The sequence below is a fragment of the Heteronotia binoei genome, chromosome 12, assembly GCF_032191835.1.
Source record: "Heteronotia binoei isolate CCM8104 ecotype False Entrance Well chromosome 12, APGP_CSIRO_Hbin_v1, whole genome shotgun sequence".
Classification (NCBI taxonomy): Eukaryota; Metazoa; Chordata; class Lepidosauria; order Squamata; family Gekkonidae; genus Heteronotia; species Heteronotia binoei.
The window spans coordinates 6,041,642-6,064,804 of NC_083234.1; the positions used below are offsets into that span (position 1 = coordinate 6,041,642).

General features: G+C 50.0%; 1 protein-coding gene across 3 annotated transcripts in view; it reads left to right on the top strand.

The window, feature by feature from the left end:
* DRD2 (dopamine receptor D2) overlaps positions 1-7,553 on the top strand; it is a 164,471-nt gene extending 156,918 nt beyond the window's left edge. For 2 of the 3 annotated variants that reach the window (XM_060250765.1, XM_060250766.1), the window contains exons 6-8: positions 737-823; positions 4,457-4,793; positions 6,683-7,553. In XM_060250765.1, coding sequence (XP_060106748.1) covers positions 737-823; positions 4,457-4,793; positions 6,683-6,876 — 618 coding nt within the window. In that variant the 3' untranslated portion in view covers positions 6,877-7,553. The remainder of the gene's footprint in view (positions 1-736; positions 824-4,456; positions 4,794-6,682) is intronic. The other variant, XM_060250767.1, reaches the window with a different exon arrangement.
* The last annotated feature ends 15,610 nt before the right edge of the window (positions 7,554-23,163 follow it).

The window sequence follows — 23,163 nt, forward strand, 5'->3', positions numbered from 1 at the left end:
CGGTAGCTCTCCAGATGTTTTTGCCTATAACTCCCATCAACCCCAGCCAGCATGTCCAGTGGCTGGGGCTGATGGGAGTTGTCGGCAAAAAACATCTGGAGAGCTACTGTTGGCCGCCCCTGCTCTATGGAGATTGATACCCATAGAGTATCATGGAGAATCATGGATATCTGGGGCTCTGGGGAAGCTGTTTTTTAAGATAGAGGCGCCAGATTTTCAGTACAGCATCCAGTGCCTCTCCCCAAAAGACCCTCCAAGTTTCTAAAAGATTGGACCAGGGGGTCCAATTCTATGAGCCCTAAAAGAAGGTGCCCCTATCCATTATTTCCAAACGGAGGGAAGGCATTTAATAGGCATGCGGTCCCTTTAAATGTGATGGCCAGAACTCCCTTTGGAGTTCAATGATGCTTGTCACAACCTTGCTCCTGGCCCCACCCCCAAAGATCCCAGATATTTCTTGAATTGGACTTGGCAGCCCTATTCGGACAACACCTTCCCCCACCTGCTTCCTCCAGGCAAAGCGAAGTCTGCCAGATGGGTGGCCACACATTCAGGGTGACCGAGCTTAGCCCTTGCTAGCATTCTGTCTGCTCCGTGCCCTCCTCTGCTTTCTGACTGCCCCCCACCCGCCCGCCGCCTGTTCTTCTTGCTAGCTCCGTGCTCCCAGATGTGGTCTTCTGACATAACCCGTGTATCCCTCCTTGCCTCCCGTCCTGCCCCCACCCCCTCCCCTTAGGACAAATGCACTCATCCGGAAGATGTGAGGCTGTGCTCCCTCATCGCGAAGTCCAATGGGAGCTTCCCGGTGAATAAACGCAAAGTGGTGAGTGGCGTCTTTAGGCACGGCCGTCAACCTTCTCCGCCCCTGGGAGGTGTGGAACAAGCAACGAGGGTTTGATTTGCACCCTGAGAAGCCTGAGAGGGGAGGCAGGCAACCGCACTCCAAGAGATGGCTTCTCCATCCCTTTAGTCAGGGCTTTTTTTTTGTAGCAGGAACTCTTTTGCATACTAGGCTGCACACCCCGGATGTAGCCCATCCTCCTGAAACTTCCAGTAGGTCCTGAACGAAAAGCCCTGTACGGTCTTGGAGGATTGGCTGCATCAGGGGGTGTGGCCTAATCAGGGGTCATTTTGTAGGTGGTGGAGCTCATTAGCATAACTCACTAGCATATGCCGCTGCCGCCCCTGGCTAAAAGCAACCCGACGCAAGAAAGGAGAGCCCCAGGTGAGCGAGGTCTGCTTCGGCTGGCTAGAGATCCAGCCAACCCAAGCAGGCCTCGCTCGCCTGAGGCTCTCCTGGGCCGCCTCCCCCAATCAAAAGGCCAGCAAGCCACCCACCACCCAAAATCACATAAGAAGTGGAGAAAGGGTGGTGTGGGCTTCTCCAGGGGTTAATGAGGGCTGCTGGGGGTGTGCCAAAGCTCCTGGTGGCTGGTTGGCTGCCCGCTCTCCTAATCCAGGGATTGTTATGCAGCTGCACCTACTATTCAATGAACAAGAGAGGTGGGGTGGAAGAGGGGGAGCCCTTAGAAAGGTTCAGGAGCTGTGCTCCTATGAGCTCCTGCTGAATTCAAGGCTTGGGCCTAATATGCAAAAGAGTTCCTGCTACACGAAAGCCCTAGGCCAGGGGTGGCTCTCCAGATGTTTTTTGCCTACAACTCCCATCAGCCCCAGTCATTGGCCATGCTGGCTGGGGCTGATGGGAGTTGTAAGCAAAAAACATCTGGAGAGCTACCATTGGCCACCCCTTGTGGCCTAGGCTGGATGTAGCCCATCCTCCTGGAATTTGCAGTAGGCCCTGTACTAAGAACCCTGTAAGCTCCAGGAGGATGGCATACATCAGGGGTGTGTGGCCTAATATGCAAAGGAGTTCCTGCTACAAATGGAAGCCCTGCCTTAAGTAATATACGAACAGCCTGTGCAAGCATTCTTACATGAAGCTGCCACATACTGAATCGGACTTTTGGTCCATCAAGGTCCATATTGTCGACTTGGACTGGCAGTGTCTCTCCAGGGTCTCGGGTAGAGATCTTTCATATCCTCTACCACCTGGGTCTTTGAATGGAGATGCCGGGGATTGAACCTGTGCCGTTATGCATGCCAAACAGAGGCTCTGCCACTCGGTCACAGCTCCTCCGTGAGAGCAACTTCAGCGCATCTTGTGTCTATTCAAGTTCACTGCCTGGCTATAAGCCAGCAGCCAGATAGGTGGGGCTGCCCACTGAAATTGCAAAATCTCCATAGCACCGTTGAGCCTCACCTGGGCTTGAGAAGAGCCTGTGGGTGGCCAAACTTTCTTAATGTAAGAGCCACAGAGAATAAACATCAGGTGATTGAGAGCCACAAGACGGATGGAAGGAAGGAAATAGATGGAGGGAGGGAGGATAGCGAGGTGGAAAGAAAGCAACTTTCACTTTAAATGCATTCTCCAAGCTGACTTGGTTTGGAGAAATGATTTAAAGAGACAAATGCCTTCTGATAGGGTGGGGTGGGGGGTTTGAGAGCCACACAAAATGCGTGAAAGAGCCATATGTGGCTCCCAAGCTGCAGTTTGCCCCCCCCCCCCGCTGTATAGGAATTTGGTGATGCTCTCAAGTGACTACTGGCTCCTCAACCAACCTTTGATATAAGGGGGGAACCCCCAAGCGGAGGCCAGCGAGACTTCTGGGGCAGGCTAAAGGTACATTCCATCAGAGACTGTGTTTTAAAGAGCAGCAGTTACCTCCAAATGCCCCCAGGCATGGAGTGGTACAGCTGCAGTCCTGCACTCCAGGCTCTGCTCATGACCTGAGTTTGATCCTGGCGGAAGCTGGGTTCAGGTAGCCAGCTCCAGGTTGACTCAGCCTTCCATCCTTCCGAGGTTGGTAAAATGAGTCCCCAGCTTGCTGAGGGGGAAGCGTAGAGGACTGGGGAAGGCAATGGCAAACCACCCCGTCAAAAGCCTGCCGTGAAAACGTTGTGATGCGACGTCACCCCAGAGTCGGAAACGACTGGTGCTTGCGCGGGGGACTTCCTTTAGGCAGCCCTATGGCGCAGACTGTTAAAGCTGCAGTACTGCAGTTCAAGTTCTGCTCACGACCTGAGTTCGATCCCGGTGGAAGCTGGGTTCAAGTAGCCGGCTCGAGGTCGACTCAGCCTTCCATCCTTCCGAGGTTGGTAAAATGAGTCCCCAGCTTGCTGAGGAGAGAAATGTAGATGACCGGGGAAATCACCCTGTAAGAAAAAGATTATCAAGCAAACGTCATGATATGACTTCACCCCTTGAGTCAGTAACAACTCGGTGCTTGCACCTTTACCTTTTACCCAGGAATAGGACTGGGAAGTCTGGGTCCAGGTGAGGGTTGGAGATCTCCAGGAATCCCAGTTGATCTCCAGAGGTCAGATCCTTGGGAGGAAACGGCTGCTTTGGAGGGTGGGCTGTATGGCATTAGACCCAGGGGTGCCAACTCTGGGTTGGGAAATACCTGGAGATTTGGGGGGCGGAGTTTGGGGAGAGTAGGGTTTGGGGAGGGAGGGGACCTCAGCAGGGTATAATGCCATAGAGAGTTCAGCCCTCCACAGTAGCCATTTTCTCCAGGGGAACTGATCTTGGTAGTCTGGAGACCAATTGTCATAGCAGAAGATCTCCAGGTGCCACCTGGAGGTTGGCTACACTAATTATACCCACTGAGGTCCCTCCCTTCCACAAATCCCTGGTGCCTCCGGGCTCTACACCTCCATCTGCAGGAATTTGTTAGCCCCATAGACCAAACCTTCCCTGAGTGGTGGTCTGTCCTGGAGCTACAAACTAAGCCCTCCCATTGGCCAGGGCTGGCTTGCAGAAGAGGAGACGGGTGAAGTTTCCAGACCATTCATTGTGTGAAATAGATTGGGGGCCACCCAAGTTCATGCGTCACTAAATCCAAAAGGCAACCAGAGCTGGCTCCTCTACCCAGTTCTCTTGTGAATTTGCTCCTTCAGAAAGCCTTAGATGAGCTTCTATGAGCCAAGTTCTATGAGCCAGTTTGGAGTAGTGGTTAAGTGTGCGGACTCTTATCTGAGAGAACCGGGTTTGATTCCCCACTCCTCCACTTGCACCTGCTGGGATGGCCTTGGGTTAGCCATAGCTATCACAGGAGTTGTCCTTGAAAGGGCAGCTTCTATCAGAGCTCTCTCAACCCCATCCACCTCACAGGGTGTCTGTTGTGGGGAGAGAAGAGATAGGAGATTGTAAGCTGCTCTTGAGTCTGTGATTCAAAGAGAAAGGTGGGGTATAAATCTGCAGTCTTCTTTCTGTTTGAGAGACACCCTCCTCTTTGTTTCCTCACAATGTCCATTTGCAACCATTTTCTCTGCCACCTGAAGCTCTTTTTTTTTTGTTTTCTGCCACCTTTCTGATTGGTCTATTTAAATAGTTGTGGATCTTTTTCTTGTTGGGTAGTTCATGTTTTATTTTTATTTCTTGGTCCTCCCCCAGGAAGCCATGAATCACATTGAAGAAATGGAAATGGCGACCAGCACGAGTCCTCCAGAGAAGAGCAAACACAACAAGCCGCCCGTGGCCAGAAACAATGAGTTGGGGCTGCCAGCCACCTCCAAACAGTGCGCCCATTCTGGCCTGCAGTCTCCAATCGACAGCCCGTCCAAAGTGGAGAAGAACGGGCACACGACCAACCACCCCAAGGTGACCAAGGTCTTTGAGATCCAGACCATGCCCAATGGCAAGACGAGGACCTCCCTCAAGACCATGAGCAGGAGGAAATTTTCACAGCAGAAGGAGAAGAAAGCCACCCAGATGTTGGCCATTGTTCTAGGTGAGCCTCCTTGCATGGCCTCCAGAGTTACCAATTTCCAGGTGGTTATACAGAAGGAGATGGCTATACAGAAAAGTGATATTGTAACAAAAGTGTGGGGGGGGACTGTATTAAAGTAACAACTGTTAATACAAGTCTTGGCTTGCTTCTCTATATTTTGAAACAAATAACTTATTATCAGTATTATTGACAGAAAAACACTACACACTGGCTGCCAGATTTTAATAACATTGGCAAAATTACAATAGAACAGGGATGGCCAACGGTAGCTCTCATGATGTTTTTTTGCCTACAACTCCCATCAGCCCCAGCCATTGGCCATGCTGGCTGGGGCTGATGGGAGTTGTAGGAAAACACATCTGGAGAGCAACCGTTGACCACCCTGGTCTAGAAGGATTTCAAGTCAGTCGTGCATGAAAAGATCAACAAGGTTTCTATGGTATAGGCTTTCAAGAGTTAAAGCTCATTTTTTCAAATGCCTTTCATCAGAGAGGTTATACCCTGGAGATTTTGTTGGCTTTTAAAGGTGCTATTTGCAGTTGTCAATCCTCAGATGGGGGCAGAGGATCCCCTGGGTTGCAGACCCTCCCCCGACTTCAGAATCATCAGAAGGGGGGGGGGATGTCTGCTGCACACTCCATTATACTCTAGCCAGTTTGGTGTAGTGGTTAAGTGTGCGGACTCTAATCTGGGAGAACCGGGTTTGATTCCCCACTCCTTCACTTGCACCTGCTGGAATGGCCTTGGGTCAGCCAGAGCTCTCTTATCTGGGGGAACCGGGTTTGATTCCCCACTCCTCCACTTGCACCTGCTGGAATGGCCTTGTGTCAGCCAGATCTCTGGCAGAGCTGTTCTTGTGAGAGCCAGTTTGGTGTAGTGGTTAAGTGTGCGGACTCTTATCTGGGAGAACCAGGTTTGATTCCCCACTCCTCCACTTGTACCTGCTGGAATGGCCTTGGGTCAGACTCAGCCATAGCTCTGGCAGAGGTTGTCCTTGAAAGGGCAGCTGCTGTGAGAGCCCTCTCAGCCCCACCCACCTCACAGGGTGTCTGTTGTGGGGGAGGAAGGTAAAGAAGATTGTGAGCCGCTCTGAGACTCTTTGGAGTGGAGGGCGGGATATAAATCCAATATCTTCATCTACCTCACAGGGTGTCCGTTGTGGGAGGGGGGGAAATAAAGGAGATTGTGAGCCGCTCTGAGACTCTTCGGAGTGGAGGGCGGGATACAAATCCAATATCTTCATCTACCTCACAGGGTGTCCGTTGTGGGAGGGGGGGGGAGATAAAGGAGATTGTGAGCCGCTCTGAGACTCTTCAGAGTGGAGGGCGGGATATAAATCCAATATCTTCATCTACATCACAGGGTGTCCGTTGTGGGAGGGGGGGAGATAAAGGAGATTGTGAGCCGCTCTGAGACTCTTCGGAGTGGAGGGCAGGATACAAATCCAATATCTTCATCTACCTCACAGGGTGTCTGTTGTGGGGGAGGAAGGTAAAGGAGATTGTGAGCTGCTCTGAGACTCTTTGGAGTGGAGGGTGGGATACAAATCCAATATCTTCATCTATCTCACAGGATGTCTGTTGTGGGGGAGGAAGGGAAAGGAGGTTGTGAGCCACTCTGAGACTCTTCGGAGTGGGGGGCGGGATATAAATCCAATATCTTCATCTACCTCACAGGGTGTCTGTTGTGGGGGAGGAAGGGAAAGGAGATTGTGAGCCGCTCTGAGACTCTGAGATTCAGAGTATAGGGTGGGGTATAAATCCAAAATCTTTTTCTTCTTCTTCCTTTGCATGGTGAGCTCTGGATGCCAGTGTTGACCAATTCCTGAGCCCAGAGAGTGTTTCAGCCTCAGCATGGCTAACCCGTCTCCTCTGATTTGTCCTCTGCAGGCGTCTTTATCATCTGTTGGCTTCCCTTCTTCATCACCCACATCTTGAACATGCACTGTGACTGCAACATCCCACAGGCCATGTACAACGCCTTCACGTGGCTTGGCTACGTCAACAGCGCGGTCAACCCCATTATCTACACCACCTTCAACATTGAGTTCCGAAAGGCCTTCATCAAGATCCTCCACTGCTAGCTCCCCCTGTTGGCCAGATGCACGAACAGCATGGTCCGACCCAGGGGGAGGTGTGTTGGGATCTGGAGACAAGCTCACAGAGTTACGTGCCATACATTCATGCTTGGACCGCGGGGATGAGATAGCGTCTTGGTGAAAGGCTGTCTCACCGGAGAGGCGACGTTTGGACTCCAGGAGAACAGTGCAAACGAGTTCATTTCAAATGCCACATTTGCACTGTGCTTTGTTTTATATATATATAACGAAAACTAGGGGAACACAAACACACACAACAACAGCACCACTCGTGGTCCGCAAGGCCTCCAAAGCGCTGGCCCCCAAACAGACACTGCTGGCAGCTTTTGTGCATTGTCGCTAGGGATGCATTTCTCACCAAAGACCCCCATCGCCCAGCCGGCTTAGCAACAGACCCTCCCCCACCCTCAATTCCTGGGAATCATGAGCTTGCCTTCAAACTTCAGCCGCCCGCATGGGGTTTTATGGAACCGCTAAGGCCTGGAGTGACCACCTTCCCAAAAGCAATCATTTGCCAGCCCCATGAGCCCAAGGGAAACGGGACATCAGGGCACGGTGGGAATACCATCACACCAATGTATATATGATTAAGTGGAATGAATTGAGCAAAAGCCCAAGCCAAAAAATAATAATAATAAATGAACCAACAAGGTCTCCAAAAATCTTGTCTTGCATGGTATGTGTTGTAACTAACAGGGTCATCAACAGTCATCTCCGCTCACCTTGACCAGCATCTTCTGTAATGATGTGCCCCTGTGTAAGAGGGAACCCACCAGTGGTGGGCGAGAGGGACGGATGGGAGTGGAGGACAGAGACCAAGTCGGGCGTTCCCAGCTCAAGCAGTGTCTCCAGAAAGCAGAAAGGGGTTAAGTTTGGTGTAGTGGTTAGGTGTTCGGACTCTCATCTGGGAGAACCGGGTTTGATTCCCCACTCCTCCACTTGCGCCTGCTGGAATGGCCTTGGGGCAGCCAGAGCTCTCTTATCTGGGAGAACCAGGTTTGATTCCCCACTCCTCCACTTGCAGCTGCTGGAATGGCCTTGGGTCAGCCATAGCTCTCGTAGGACAACTGCTGTGAGAAGAAGAAAAAGAATTGCAGATTTATACCCCGCCCTTCTCTCTGAATCAGAGACTCAGAGCGGCTTACAATCTCCTTTATCTTCTCCCCCTACAGCAGACACTCTGTGAGGTGTGTGGGGCTGAGAGAGCTCTGACAGAAGTTGCCCTTTCAAGGACAACCTCTGGGATAGCTATGGCTAACCCATTCCAGCAGGTGCAAGTGGAGGAGCGGGGAATCAAACCCGGTTCTCTCAGATAAGAGTCCGTGCATTTAACCACTACACCAAACTGGCTTTCTCAGAGCCCTCTCAGCCCCACCCACCTCACAGGGTGTCTGTTGTGGGGGGGAGGAAGATAAAAGAGATTGTGAGCCGCTCTGAGATTCTGCTATTCGGAGTGAAGGGTGGGATATAAAGCCAATCCAATATCTTCATCTTCTTAAGATACCAAGGATGCCTTTTGCTAACACGTCTCTGCTAGCAAATAGAGAAAGCTGTGGCGGGAAGAGATTTCTTTTAAGCAATTTTCAGAGGCCAACCATCTTGGTTTGCAGTAGACAAGCTCGATTCAAGTCCAGGAGCACCTTAGAGACCTGGGAGACTTCCAAGGCAGGAGCATTCGAGAATCTAGGCTCCTTTCATCAGGTATCTTTGACTCTAGGAAGTTCACACCTGAGAAATCTTATCAGTCTAGAAGGTGCTAATGGTGGAAACAGCCATCAAGTCACAGCTGATTTATGGGGACCCCAATCCGGCCAGTGGGGCTTCAAGAGCCACACAGTATGTGTGAAAGAGCCACTCCCGAGTCATAGTTTGGCCACCCCTGGGTTAGATGTTCATAGGCGGTTTCCCATTGCCTGGCTCTGAGCAGCAACCCTGGACTTTCTTGGTGGTCTCCCATCCAAATACTAACCAAGACCAACTCTGCTTAGCCTCCAGGCTCCATCCCCAAATCTCCGGGAGTTTCCCAACCTGGAGCCGGGGATCCTACTGTCCGCTCACCAGCAGACAGTGGGGGACCTGGCAATGGCAATTCTATTTCATGAAGACCTGTGCTCCCAGTAACTCTAAGAGACAATACAGGGACAACACAGGGCAGCCCATTTGCCTGAACCGGACTCGTGGCAAAGCGCATTTAGAGATGATTGATGCTCGCCCAGGGCTCAAAAGCTGCTATTCATTTTGGTGGATTTCTAGGCAGCCTCTTGATAGCCCCACCGATCAAACGAAAAGGACAGTAAAACAAAAAAAATGTGAAACCATAAAGCAATGTACAGCAAAAGGCTCCCAGATTTAAAAAAATTGGATAGCAGAATTTATTTATTTAATTTATTTTAAAAATGCACCCGTTTCCAATCAACAAACCAGACATAAGCAGAAAGTAGCCAAATACAGAAAGACCGATTTCCCATTAGTCTTATGCTGCTCTCACGTTCCTCTTCTCCATAGAGCTTTGGGCAGATTTCGCATTATCTGCCCCAGGGCTGCAACTAGCTTTGCCTTTCTCATGCAGGAAACAGAAACTGGTTTTTAGATCTTGTTTGCTGCACAAAAGAGGCAGATTGTGTGAAATCTGACGGAAGCCCCATGGAGACGAGGAGAGCAAGAGTGGCATAAGGCTAGTGGGGAATCGGTCACAGTCTTTGCTTGGTGCCCAAAGTGGAATCTACTGAGCACCTGGCCTCATTCTTCAGGGAAGGGACTCCAGAGCAGGGGCTCGACAACAGAGAAAGCCCCTGTCAGCCACTGAATTTCTGAAGGTTGCAGCCCACAGTGATACTATCCAAAATGATGGGCAGGCCTTTAAAAGTTCACTTTTGAAATGCTTCTGGCAAAGGACTCCTCACTGCTGGGTGGGTAACAAGAGGCAAGATCTTTGCTGCTGCTCCTTTGCTCAGTTCTGCACAAGTATTTGAAGGGCTGTCATCTAGAGTATGGTGAGGAATCATTTTCTGTGGCCCCAGAAGGTCGGACCAGAACCAACAGGTTGAAATTAAATCAGAAGAGTTTCTGGCTCAACATTAGGAAGAACTTTCTGACCATTAGCATGGCCTTGGGTCAGCCATAGCCCTGACAGAGGTTGTCCTTGAAAGGGCAGCTGCTGTGAGAGCCCTCTCCAGCCCCACCCACCTCACAGGGTGTCTGTTGTGGGGGAGGAAGGGAAAGGAGATTGTGAGCCGCTCTGAGACTCTTCGGAGTGGAGGGCGGGATATTAATCCAATATCTTCTTCTATCTTCATCTTCTTCATTAGAGCGGTTCCTCAGTGGAAGAGGCTTCCTCAGGAGGTGGTGGGCTCTCCTTCCTCGGAGGGTTTTTAAACAGAGGTTAGATGGCCATCTGACAGCAATGAAGATCCTGTGAATTTAGGGGGAGGTATTTGTGAGTTCCCTGCATTGTTCAGGGAGTTGGACTAGATGACCCTGGAAGTCCCTTCCAACTCTATTTCTATGATTTTAAAATTACCTTCCATTCTGAGCAAGGCTCAGAGTTTTCATTTCCATGAAGGTAAACAGCTGGGTCAAATTGATGCAGAAATGTTTTTTATTTCTTGATACGTTTAATCTGATATTTAGTGAAGATTTGTGGTTGGTTGTTTTTTTTGCAAAAAAAAATCTGCTTTTCAAAGTTTGGGAGTTTGACATCCGGCTGGCTCTGGCCGATACTCTCCATCAACCAGTTCAGACTTTCTCCCGGTGGAACAAAATGCACTTCCACGTCAATCGGTGTTTCATCAGATTTCCAGCTCCCCACCACAATCATTTACTTGGAACGTATTATGGGGTTAGGGCTGCAGCAACAAACCATCGCTGAACGACTCTTGCCTTGCAAACCTTATGAGTTTGCCCTAGTCAGCTGTGACCCAAGGACTCTTCTTTCCACCACAAGAGCCGTGGATCCAACCCTCTAACAGCAACACTTCCTTTATGGCTCCCTTCCAGCAGAGGAAAGCATCGCGATCAGCAGAATGGATCTGCAGAATACAGGCCTGGATTTCCTCCCCGCCGGCCATGATTCACCAAAAACATTATTCTTTGTCTTCTTTAACAAAACCCAGTGGGCTCAAGCCAGCATTTTTCTACAGAAACGTTTCCAAGTCACCTTCTCACTCTTTGCAGCTCCAACCGTGGCCAGCAATCATCTCACCGAATCGGCTACGATTCTATCAGCTCTGTTAACTGCTAACTGTACCCGGTTCAGTACATTTTGTAAGATCGCTGCAGATATTATACGGTCAGTTAATAAAATGACATGGAAAGAGGTCTCTCTGGGATTTAATTCACCGATTCCATCTGGTGTGAAATGAAGGGACGTGCAGAGTCTAGGTCCAGCGTTGCTCATTCAAATTAAGTGAAAGGAGCATTGCACGCTGTAGGCAGCTGCTCCGGGCCTGGTGTAGTGGCTAGAATGTCAGACTAGGATCTGGAAAACCCAGGTTCGAATCCTGGCTCTGCCATAGAAGTTTGCTGGGGGACCTTGGTGTAAGCTACTTTACAGGGTTGTTGCAAGCATAAAATGGAGGAAAGGAGAAGGAGGTCCACTGCTTTGGGCCCCTATTGGGGAGAAAGGGGGTATAAATAAAGTAAGTAAATGAATCATTTGCCTCTCTCACAAAAACGAGTAATGCTTCTGCTAGCTTCTCCCTGCAAAAAGCAAAACAAACAAACAAAAAGCCTATGCATTAAGAAGACTGGCGAGTGAAGGAGAAATCTAGAACCAAACCTGTTCTTTTGACTTCCATTGGGCTATGGATCTGGGCTGTGCCACTTCATTAGGGTTGCCAGGTCCAACCCAGGAAATATCTGGGGACTATGAGGGTGGAGCTGGGAGACTTTGGGGGTGGAACCAGGAGACTTTCCCATTCCCTAAAATAAATAAATAAAAATATAGCAGTGCAGCTCCCCTGAGTACAGTCTTCATTTCCTCGTTCCCCAGAAACTACATTTCCACTAAATGAAAGTGAATGCACACTCACACACTCTCACAAAACAGCCAAAATAAACACAGCAAGCACACACTTTTGTGATCTCTCCGGGGCAATTTAGTCATGGGAGTTGCTGAATGTAACCATCTGCTGTATTTCAACCGACTTCTTCAGACCAACAAGAAAATGAAAGCCTAAACAGCCTAAAGGGCGCGGTTTTCCTCCAAAGAGAGGGACTCTGCTCGCTTCTCTTCCTTTCTCACATACGTCACACCCTCACCGGGAAAACCCACAGGACTCTGCCTACTCACCCCGCCCATTCAGCTTTCCTCTTGCTTAGATTTAAAGGCACACACAATGTCCAAAACGCAGGCCGTTGGCCGGCTTCTTTTAAGCCTGCACAGATCTACAGCCACGTGGTGGCTGTTAGGGTGGGGCTTCCCACCCCAGGCACCTGGCTGGCAGTGAGTGGAGAGGAGCCTGCAAAACCTGGAGATGCCCCTCTGGGACCTGGAGGCTGGCAAGAATGTTCATAGAATAGGCTTCCCAATCCCGAGGTCCCAGCGGGGGATCCCCCGGTTTTACAGGCTTCCCTCCTCCCCCAGCCAGCTGGCCGGCGGGGGAAGCCCCACCCCCACAGCCATCATGCACCTCCATGAACAATTCCCATAAGGAATGATGGGGAATTGATCCACGGGTATCGGGGGCTCTGGGGGGGGCTGTTTTTTGAGGTAGAGGTGCCAAATTTTCAGTATAGCATCTAGTGCCTTTTCCCAAAATACCCCCCAAGTTTCAAAAGTACTGGACCAGGGGGTCCAATTCTACGAGCCCCAAAAGAAGGTGCCCCTATCCTTCATTATTTTCTATGGAAGGAAGGCGTTTTAAAAGGTGTGCTGTCCCTTTAAATGTGATGGCCAGAACTCCCTTGGAGTTCAATTCTGCTTGTCACACCTGTGCTCCTGGCTCCGTCCCCAATGTCTCCTGGCTCCACCCCCAAAGTCTCCTGGCCCCACCCCCAAAGTCCCCAGATATTTCTTGAATTGGACTTGGCAACCCTATCATAGAATGTCAAGGAGAAGGATTCCAGTCCGGTTTGCCCTGACATGCTAGTTTTCTGCCTGCAGGCCAATGTAGTCTGCAGTGGTACTGCCCAGGTATGGATTGACCACCTGAGGGGATTCCAGATTGGAGAATAAGGTGATATATTCTATAGGGGCCAGGAGTGGCTGATCTTTGGGGCTATTTTGGGCCTGTCTTTTGGTCTTCCCACAGTTCCCCCTCCGCGCAGCAGGTGAGTAGGCCTCAGGTGAGACCCCAGCCTCAGGACTCCCCCGGGCTTGTGATTCACATTGAATTTGTGTAAAGTATATTAGTGTGATATTGTGAGTGTAATAATAATAATAATAATAATACGTTTTTATTTATACCCCGCCCTCCCCGCCAAGGCAGGCTCAGGGCGGCTTTATGCATCTTTCTTAAGATTGTTTTGGATGTTTATACACAGTGGCTTTGCCTTTTTTCCTTCCCTCCTTCTCTGCGTATCTCACTTTTGTTGTTATAAGCCAACAGGTAAGGCCTGGAGATTTCCAGGAACGACAACTTATCTCCAGGCAACAGAGATCAGTCCCCCTAGTAGGGTTCCCAATCCCCCCGCTTTAGCGGGAGACTTCTGGGTTCCCAGCTTAATCTCCCGGTCTTCAAAAATTGAGAAGCGGGGGGGGGGTGGAGGGGGGGAGAACATACCTATAGAGCTCCTGAGCAGTTTGTAAAATCCCTGTCCCTTTAAGGCTGGGCAGGAAGGAGGAAACAGGAAGGGCTTCGGAGAACGGCCCCTCCCTTCTTTGCTTTCGTTTTCTCAGCAGGCACAGTTCTCCGGAAGAAGACCAAGTAAGTATTTGTGTGTGTGTGAGAGAGGGAGGGGGATTCCCTGGTATGGAGGCCCTCCCTCCCTTTAGAAAGTGTGGGGGAGGGAGGGAAATGTCTACTGGGCACTCTATTATTCCCTATGGAGAATGATTCCCATAGGGAATAATAGGGAATTGATCCGTGGGTATTGGGGGCCCTGGGGGGGCTATTTTTTGAGGTAGAGGCACCAGATTTTTAGTATAGCATCTAGTGCCTCTCCCCAAAATACCCCCCAAGTTTCAAAACGATTGGACCAGAGGGTCCAATTCTATGAGCCCCAAAAGATGGTGCCCCTATCCTTAATTATTTCCTATGGAAGAAAGGCATTTGAAAAGGTGGGCTGCCCCTTTAAATGTGATGGCCAGAACTCCCTTGGAGTTCAATTATGCTTGCCACACCCTTGTTCCTGGCTCCACCCCCAGTGTCTCCTGGCTCCACCCCCAAAGTCTCCTGGCTCCGCCCCCAAAGTCCCCAGATTTTTCTTTAATTGGACTTGGCAACCCTACCCCCTAGAGGAAATGGTTGCTTTGTAGGGTGAACTCCATGACTTTATACTCTGCTGAACTCTCTTCCTTCCCCCATATCCCCACCCTTCCTGGGGTCCATCCCCCAAACTCCAGGAATTTTCCAACCTGAAGCTGGCAACCCTGCATGATGCAGCTCACACCCAAACTGTGAAGCATCCCCTCCAAGAGCTGCTCTGACGATAGCCCATGGCCTGGATTCCCAACCTCCGTGTGGAGGCGGGAGACTTCCCAGTATTATAACTGATCTCCAGATGATAGGTATCAGTTTCCCAGGAGGAAATGACTGCTTTCTGTTATTCCCTACTAAGATTCCTCCAGACGCCACCCCCAAATCAGGAGTTGACATTTTTTTGCACCTTGGCCATGATTGATTTTCTAGTTCAGGGGTGGCCAAACTGTAGCTCTGGAGCCACATGTGACTGTTTCACAAATACGGTGTGGCTCTTGAAGCCCCATTGACCGGCTTGAAATTACTTCTCCAAGCCAAGCCAGCCGGTGGCTTGGGGAGTGAATTTAAAGTTAAAGTTGCTTTTTTTTACCTCTCCCTTCCTCCTCCCCCATCTATTTGCCTTCTGGAGAGCCAGTTTGGTGTAGTGGTTAAGTGTGCGGCCTCTTATCTGCGAGAACCGGGTTTGATTCCTCACTCCTCCACTTGCACCTGCTGGAATGGCCTTGGGTCAGCCACAGCTCTCGCAGGAGTTGTCCTTGAAAGGGCAGCTGCTGTGAGAGCCCTCTCAGCCCCACCCTCCTCACAGGGTTTCTGTTGTAGGGGAGAAGATATAGAAGATTGTAAGTCGCTCTGAGTCTCTGATTCAGAGAGAAGGGTGGGGTATAAATCTGCAGTTCTTCTTCTTCCTTCATAGAATCATAGAGTTGGAAGGGATCTCCAGGTTCATCTAGTCCAGCCCCCTGAACAATGCAGAAAACTCACAAATACCTTTCCCTAAAAACTCACAAATACCTCCTTCCTTCCTTCCTTCCTTCCTTCCTTCCTTCCTTCCTTCCTTCCTTCCTTCCTTCCTTCCTTCCTTCCTTCCTTCCTTCCTCCCTCCCTCCCTCTTTCCCTCCCTCCCTTCCTCCCTCCCTCCCTCCCTTCCTTCCTTCCTCCCTCCCTCCCTCCCTCCCTCCCTCCCTTCCTTCCTTCCTTTCTCCCTCTTCCCTCCCTCTTTCCCTCCCTCCCTCCCTTCCTTCCTTCCTTCCTTCCTCCCTCCCTCCCTCCCTCCCTTCCTTCCTTCCTTCCTTCCTTCCTTCCTTCCTTCCTTCCTTCCTTCCTTCCTTCCTTCCAGCTCTCAAACATCTGATATTTTTTCTATGTGGCTCTTACATTAAGTACGTTTGGCCCCTCCTGTTCTAGTCCCTTCCTCTTTGGTGCTGACGTCGTGAATAGCAGTTCTGGGTGACATTTCTCAGTTTGGAGAAAATTACCGTTCACTTTCTCTTAATAGCGCCAACTGTACTGACATTTAGGGTGTTTGAATCTTTTAATTAAGAGGGTGGCAAATCGATTCTCAAGATTGCGTAAATTCACATGGATTTAAAAAAACAACAACTGGGTACACAAGGGTGGGGAAAGAAGCTTGTTGTCTCCAGTTCTTGAGCTCTCACCAAGTTTGGCATTTCCAGCTTCCTGATCCGGAAGGATTTGTTGCCGTCCTGTGTTTTATGGAAGAAATTAATCTTTTGCATTCATGTAATCCTGTTAAGCTTGTTTGACAAAACCTTGTCTAATGACCGTGGGCTGCACGGCTTGTGGATTAGCTGTGTGCCTCTTCTTCACTCCAAGTAGGCCAGAAGGGGCTGAGAAGTGCATAGGATAGAGAAGGTAGAGAAAGAAGTACTTTTCTCCCTTTCTCACAATACGAGAACTCGTGAACATTCAATTAAATTGCTGAGCTGTCGGCTTAGAATGGATAAAAGGAAGTCCTTCTTCACCCAAAGGGTGATTAACACGTGCAGTTCACGGCAGCAGGTGGTGCTTCAAGAAGGGATTGGACAAAATATGGAGCAGCGGTCCATCAGCGACTATTAGCTGCAGCGTATTGTTGGAACTCTCTGTCTGGGGTATTCTTGGTGCTTGAGAGGAGAACAGTAGAAGGGCTTCTAGTGTCCTGGTCCCACTGATGGACCTCCTGATGGCACCTGGGTTTTTGGCCACTGTGTGACGCAGAGTGTTGGACTGGATGGTCCATTGGCCTGATCCAACATGGCTTCTCTTACGTTCTTATGTTCTTAAGTGGCGGAAGTCAGCCGACAATTCTTGGGTGCTCCCACAATAGCCCAGTTGATGTGATCCAGAGCCAGTTCTGTGGTCACAACTGGTCTGCATCATGCACAGTGTGTGTGCTGGGTGTGTTAATTGCCACCAAGTTGCTTATGACATGGCGACACTATAAATTAATGACCCCCAAAATGTCTTATTAAGTCTTAACAGCCTTGCTCAGGTCTTCAGAGCCAGTGTGCGGACTCTGGGAAAATTGGGTTTGATTCCACACTCCTCCACTTGCAGCTGCTGGAATGGTCTTGGGTTAGCTATAGCTCTCACAGGAGTTGTCCTTGAAAGGGCAGCTTCTGGGAGACTCTCTCAGCCCCACCCACCTCACAGGGTGTCTGTTGTGGGGGGAGAAGATATAGGAGATTAAGCCACTGAGTCTCTGGTTCAGAGAGAAGGGAAAAGGAAAGGAAAGGTCCCCTGTGCAAGCACCAGTCATTTCCGACTCTGGGGTGACGTTGCTTTCACAACGTTTTCACGGCAGACTTTTTACGGGGTGGTTTGCCATTGCCTTCCCCAGTCATCTACACTCCCCCCCCCCCCCCCAGCAAACTGGGTCTTCATTTTACTGACGTCGGAAGGATAGAAGGCTGAGCCAACCATGAGCCGACTACTTGAACCCGGCTTCCGCCAGGATCAAACTCAGGTTGTAAGCAGACCTTAGGACTGCAGTACTGCAGCTTTACCACTCTGCGCCACGGGGCTCTTTCAGAGAGAAGGGCAGGGTATAAATCTGCCGTCTTCATCTTCTTCTTCCAAACTGAGGGCCACAGCTTCCTGGATGAAGTCCATCCATCTCGCATTGGGTCTTCTTTTCTTGCTGCTTTCAACTTTTCCTAGCATTGTTGTCCTTCCCAGTGACTCTTCTCATAATATGGCCAAAGTATGATCGCCTTTGTTTGGTCATTTTAGCTTCTAGGAAGAGTTCAGGTTTGCTTGGATCTGAAGCCCCCTGATTTGTCTTTTAGGTAGTCGACAATCTTCATAAAACTCCTCCAACGGATGTTTTTTCTTAGCAATCCCAATCGTTATCGTTGTAACGGTCATTATTTATGTCTGTGTTGCTATAATGCAGGATCTTGCAGAGCAGCAAACCACAAGGAGCTTGCAAATCTGAATTTCAGTCAAGAGAACATGACACAGGGAGTTGGGAAAGCCAGAAGTTCTTGCATGTGCCCGTCGGGTCTTCAGGCTCACCCTCAAGTATCGCACCATGTAATTCTTGCTGGCTGCCATGTTGATATGACTCAGAAGTGAAGCCTCTTTGTGTAGTGCCAGACTGTGGTTTTGTTTCTGCTGATGAGCAATTCAGGTGAGCTGTGAACCCAAACGAATAGCACGAAGTCATAAGTTGACCACCAAGTAGGGTTTCCAACTTTAGGCTGGGAAATTCCTGGAGATTGGAGGGTGGGGTTTGGGGAGGGGAAAAAGCCTTAGAGTTCAGCTTCCAAAGCAGCCATTTTCTCTGTCACCTAGGGAATCAGTTCTAATCCCAGATCTCCAGCCACCACCTTGAGATTGGCGACCCAAGAAGCAGTAGTCAAAAGGTCTTTGGGACAGCTCAGTTGTTGTCGTCACCAAAGAACCCCGGGAAACTTCCAGGGAAGCTCAAAGTCCTTTGAGGCTCTATTTGAAAAGCCGAGTCCTTGTTCTATTCCCCCATTCAGATTTTCGGCATTCTTCAAACATGTCTAGGAAGTAGGGTTGCCAATCCCCAGGTGGGGGCAGGGGACTCCCCCGGTTTGGAGACCCTCCCCCCGCTTCAGGGTCACCAGAAAACAGGGGGAGGGGAGGGAAATGTCTGCTGGGAACTCTATTATTCCCTATGGAGACTTATTCCCATAGGAAATAATGGATAAATTGATCCACGGGTATCTGGGGCTCTGGGAGGGCTGATGATTGAGGTAGAAGCACCAAACTTTCAACATAGCATCCAGTGCCTCTCCCCAAAATATCCCCCAAGTTTCAAAAAGATTGGACCAGGGAGTACAATTCTATAAGCCCCCAAAGAAGGTGCCCCCATCCTTCATTATTTCCTATGGAAGGAAGGCATTTTAAAAAGGTGTGTGGTCCCTTTTAAATGTGATGGCCAGGACTCCCTTTGGAGTTCAATGATGCTTGTCACACCCTTGCTCCTGGCTCCACCCCCCAGGTCCCCAATACTTCTTAGGGTTGCCAAGTCCAATTAAAGAAAAATCTGGGGACTTTGGGGGCAGAGCCAGGAGACTTTGGGGGTGGAGCCAGGAGACATTGGGGTGGAGCCAAGAACAAGGATGTGACAAGCATAATTGAACTCCAAGGGAGTTCTGGCCATCACATTTAAAGGGACAGCACACCTTTTAAAATTCCTTTCTTCCATAGGAAATAATGAAGTATAGGGGCACCATCTTTTGGGGCTCATAGAATTGGACCCTCTGGTCCAATCGTTTTGAAACTTGGGGGGTATTTTGGGGAGAGGCACTAGATGTTATACTAAAAATTTGGTGCCTCTACCTCAAAAAATAGCCCCCCCCAGAGCCCCCAATACCAACGGATGAATTCCCTATTATTCCCTATGGGAATCGTTCTCCATAGGGAATAATAGAATGCCCAGTAGACATTTCCCCCCCACGCTTTCTAAAAGGGGGGAGGACCTCCAAACCAGGGAATCCCCTGCCCCTTCCCTCTCTCTCTCTCTCTCACACACACACACACACACACACTTACCAGATCTTCTTCCGGAGAACTCTTGTGAAAGCGAAAGCAAAAGAAAGGGCGGGGCTGTTCTCCCAAGCCCTTCCTGCTCGCTGCCCAGCCTTAAAGGGGCAGACATTTTACAAACGGCTCAGGAGCTCTATAATGAAGCCTACAGGTATGTTCTCCCCCCCCCTCCACCCCCCCCCTTCCCACTTCTTGAAGACCGGGAGATGAGGCTGCAAACCCAGGGGACTCCCGCCAGAGCGGGGGGGTTGGGAAGCCTAATACTTCTTGAATTGGACTTGGCAAGCCTATTAGGAAGATTCCACAAACTGCCTATTCCTGTTTTCCTGCGAACAAAGAAAGCAAAATTAGACGCCCGCATTTCATGCTCGCTCTCTTCATGAATAATGGAGCTGCCGGTCAGCCTGACCGCTTTTGCCAATACTCCGAGGCTTTGTTTAGCCGCTGCGTCTCCCACGGCAGGCTGCTACTGCCGCTCCGTCTTCGCCCTGATGTTGCCGCAATTGTTCTCTGGCAATTTTATGCCTCCTGATTCGAGGGAAATTGCAAGAGCACGAGCTGGCTGGTGCAATTTCAGGTCTGAGACTGGAGAGGGATTCTACGAAGCTGTCAGTCAAAAATGGCACCTCCTGATGGCACCTGGGTTTTTTGCCACTGTGTGATGCAGTGTTGCACTGGATGGGCCACTGGCCTGATCAAACAGAGCTTCTCTTATGTTCTTATGTGACGCAGAGTGTTGGACTGGATGGGCCACTGGCCTGATCCAACATGGCTTCTCTTATGTTCTTATGTGACACAGAGTGTTGGACTGGATGGGCCATTGGCCTGATTCAACAGGGGCTTCCCTTATGTTCTTATGTGACACAGAGTGTTGGACTGGAGGGGCCATTGGCCTGATCAAACAGGGCTTCTCTTATGTTCTTATGTGACACAGAGCGTTGGATTGGATGGGCCATTGGCCTGATTCAACAGGGCTTCCCTTATGTTCTTATGTGACACAGAGTGTTGGACTGGATGGGCCACTGGCCTGATCAAACAGGGCTTCTCTTATGTTCTTATGTGACACAGAGTGTTGGACTGGATGGGCCACTGGCCTGATCCAACATGGCTCCTCTTATGTTCTTATGTGACGCAGAGTGTTGCACTGGATGGGCCATTGGCCTGATCCAACAGGGCTTCTCTTATGTGACACAGAGTGTTGGACTGGATGGGCCACTGGCCTGATCCAACATGGCTTCTCTTCTGTTCTTCTGTGACACAGAGTGTTGGACTGGATGGGCCATAGGCCTGATCCAACATGGCTTCTCTTCTGTTCTTCTGTGACACAGAGTGTTGGACTGGATGGGCCACTGGCCTGATCCAACATGGCTTCTCTTTTGTGACACAGAGTGTTGGACTGGATGGGCCACTGGCCTGATCCCACATGGCTTCTCTTATGTTCTTATGTGACACAGACTGGATAGGCCACTGTCCTGATCCAACTTGGCTCCTCTTATGTTCTTATGCGACACAGAGTGTTGGACTGGATGGGCCATTGGCCTGATCCAACATGGCTTCCTTTATGTTCTTATGTTCTATCCCCCCCCCCCCGTTTCAGGTGACTCTGAAGTGAGGGATTGGCCTCTCTACTCATGAGTTGCTGCCAACTTCTTCAAAGTAACACAGACACCCCATCCCAAGAGGAAGCCTTTCAATCGGAGACTGAAGCCTCTGGAGGGGGAAAGGCACATGTTCCTCTGGGGGCGGGGCTTCCCCCCACCACCCAGCTAACTGGGGGCGGGAAGGAGCCTGGGAAAGCGGAAGAACCCCCGCTGGGACCTGGGGATTGGCAAGCCTAGCAAGAAGTGGCCAGGAAGTTAAAGAGGCCAAGGAGACACAGAGGTCTCAAACCAAATTGAGACTTGGCACCACCGATTATGACTCTCCAAATACCGTGGGGGGGCGTGTTTGTTTGCTTTTGCTACTTTTGCTGTTGGGAGAAGAGCAGAACTTCATGTGTGAGGTGAACTCTGCTGCTTCGGGTCTTTCAGGTAGATAGATCCAGGTGGGCAGCCGTGTTGGTCTGAAGCAATAGAACAAAGCAGCAGACAAGTGGCACCTTGAAAGACCAACTAAGTTTTATTTGGAATGGAAGCTTTTGTGTGCTCTTTAGCAGACTTTATCAGAAAAAACTGGAATGGCAAGCCATCTTTAAATATAGAGAAAGTGGGCGGTGAGTGGGTATGTAGAGTCATGGGAATGTTTTTAGCAGGTTAAAAGAATCACAAATGGGGTGTTTGTTTGTTTGTTTGGTATTGTTAACTGAGCGGTAATAGCAGTGGAGGGTGATGAAAAGCAGACACGTCATAGGTGCGAAGTGCCATTAATCTGGGTGTCATTTATTAAGCATACGGAAGCTTACATTCTGGATAAAACTTTGTTGGTCTTAAAGGTGGGACTTGTCTACTGCTTTGTTCAAGTCTTTCATGTTTATCTTGTTCCGTAGGTGAAGTTGCCTTGCCAACTCTGACATCAGAAATTCCTGGAGATTTTGGGGGCAAAGTCTGGGGAGGGCAGGGTTTTAGGAGCGGAGAGAAGTCTCTCCCTTCCCCAAAGCCTGCCCTTCTCAGGGTCCACCCCTAAAATCTCCAGGTATTTCCCAACTTGGAGCTGCCAGTTCTACCCTGGCTGTCTCATCACACCCCCTCCAGCCTAGAAATAGCAGCTCTCCAGCAGCCCTGGCCCCACTCAATGGACAGCAGCCAAGAAGGTCAGAGCGCCTGCTCCGGCTGCAACGCCACTGAGGATGTTCTCCGCAGCTGAGAACGAAATGTCTGGAAGGAAAACTTTCTCCAGTAGAACACGGCACTTGATCCCGAAAGATTCTACAAACCCTAATGGAAGGAGATTGTAAGCCACTCTGAGACTCCTTTGGGTAGTAAAGGGCAGGATATAAATCTCATCTCCTCCTCTTCCTCCTCTTCTTCTAAAGGCTGAGGTTGTATCTTTCTCTTTGAGAGAGCAGGAATGGGAAACAGGTATACATGTAGACCAGACATATCTGTTAGAGACTATACAGCGTATCCATGCTATATGCTTGAATTTGAATATGTGATGAGGAACTATACGCAAGACTGCTTTGAGCATTTTGTTGGATTTCATGGGACGAGCACAAGCACTTTTCTTCCTCCTCACTAGTGATCCTCAGCTTGGGTAGCCAGGGCAGGGCTGAGTCAGGGCGAGGCGCTGGTTCCCAAAATATCCCCAGGCTAGCAGCCGAATGTGGCGAGTTGCCACGATTTCCCCAAGAGCAGTGCCGACTTTCTCCACTCTGAAGCACTTCCCCCCAATGCCGCAAGGCTCGGCCAATATCGTTTGCAGAGATTGTGATTTGGTGTCACTTTCGACCCTTGAGAGGGGAGGAGTGTCACCGGTCCTAGCCGTTGCCAGAAGCCCGATGACTGGAACGCACAGCCCGGGGACTCTGTGTCGGTCCGTCTGTTGTTCGAAGCTTTTGGATGGCCTTCTGAAACCTCCTGGCCAAATCCCAGCCCGAAAGTATGAAAGCAAAACGCTGGTTTTTTTCATTCCCCTGTGCAAGCACCAGTCGTTTCCGACTCTGGGGTGACGTCGCTTTCACAACGTTTTCACGGCAGACTTTTTACGAGGTGGTTTGTCATTGCCTTCCCCAGTCATTTATGCTTCTGTCAGGGCAGGCTTGGCCCTTTTTGAAGCCATTGTTCTATCTTGTTCAGCTCAATCCAAACGCAAAGGCTGCCCCACCCCCATCTGGGGGCCTTCAGGACAGCTGGCTGAACCCCTCTTCAGCATCAAAGACAGGGAGACCTGGAGACAAAAGATCCTCCTGGGTTTCAGAGGCCTCAAGCAAAAGAGGGCCGTTGAATTAAAAGCA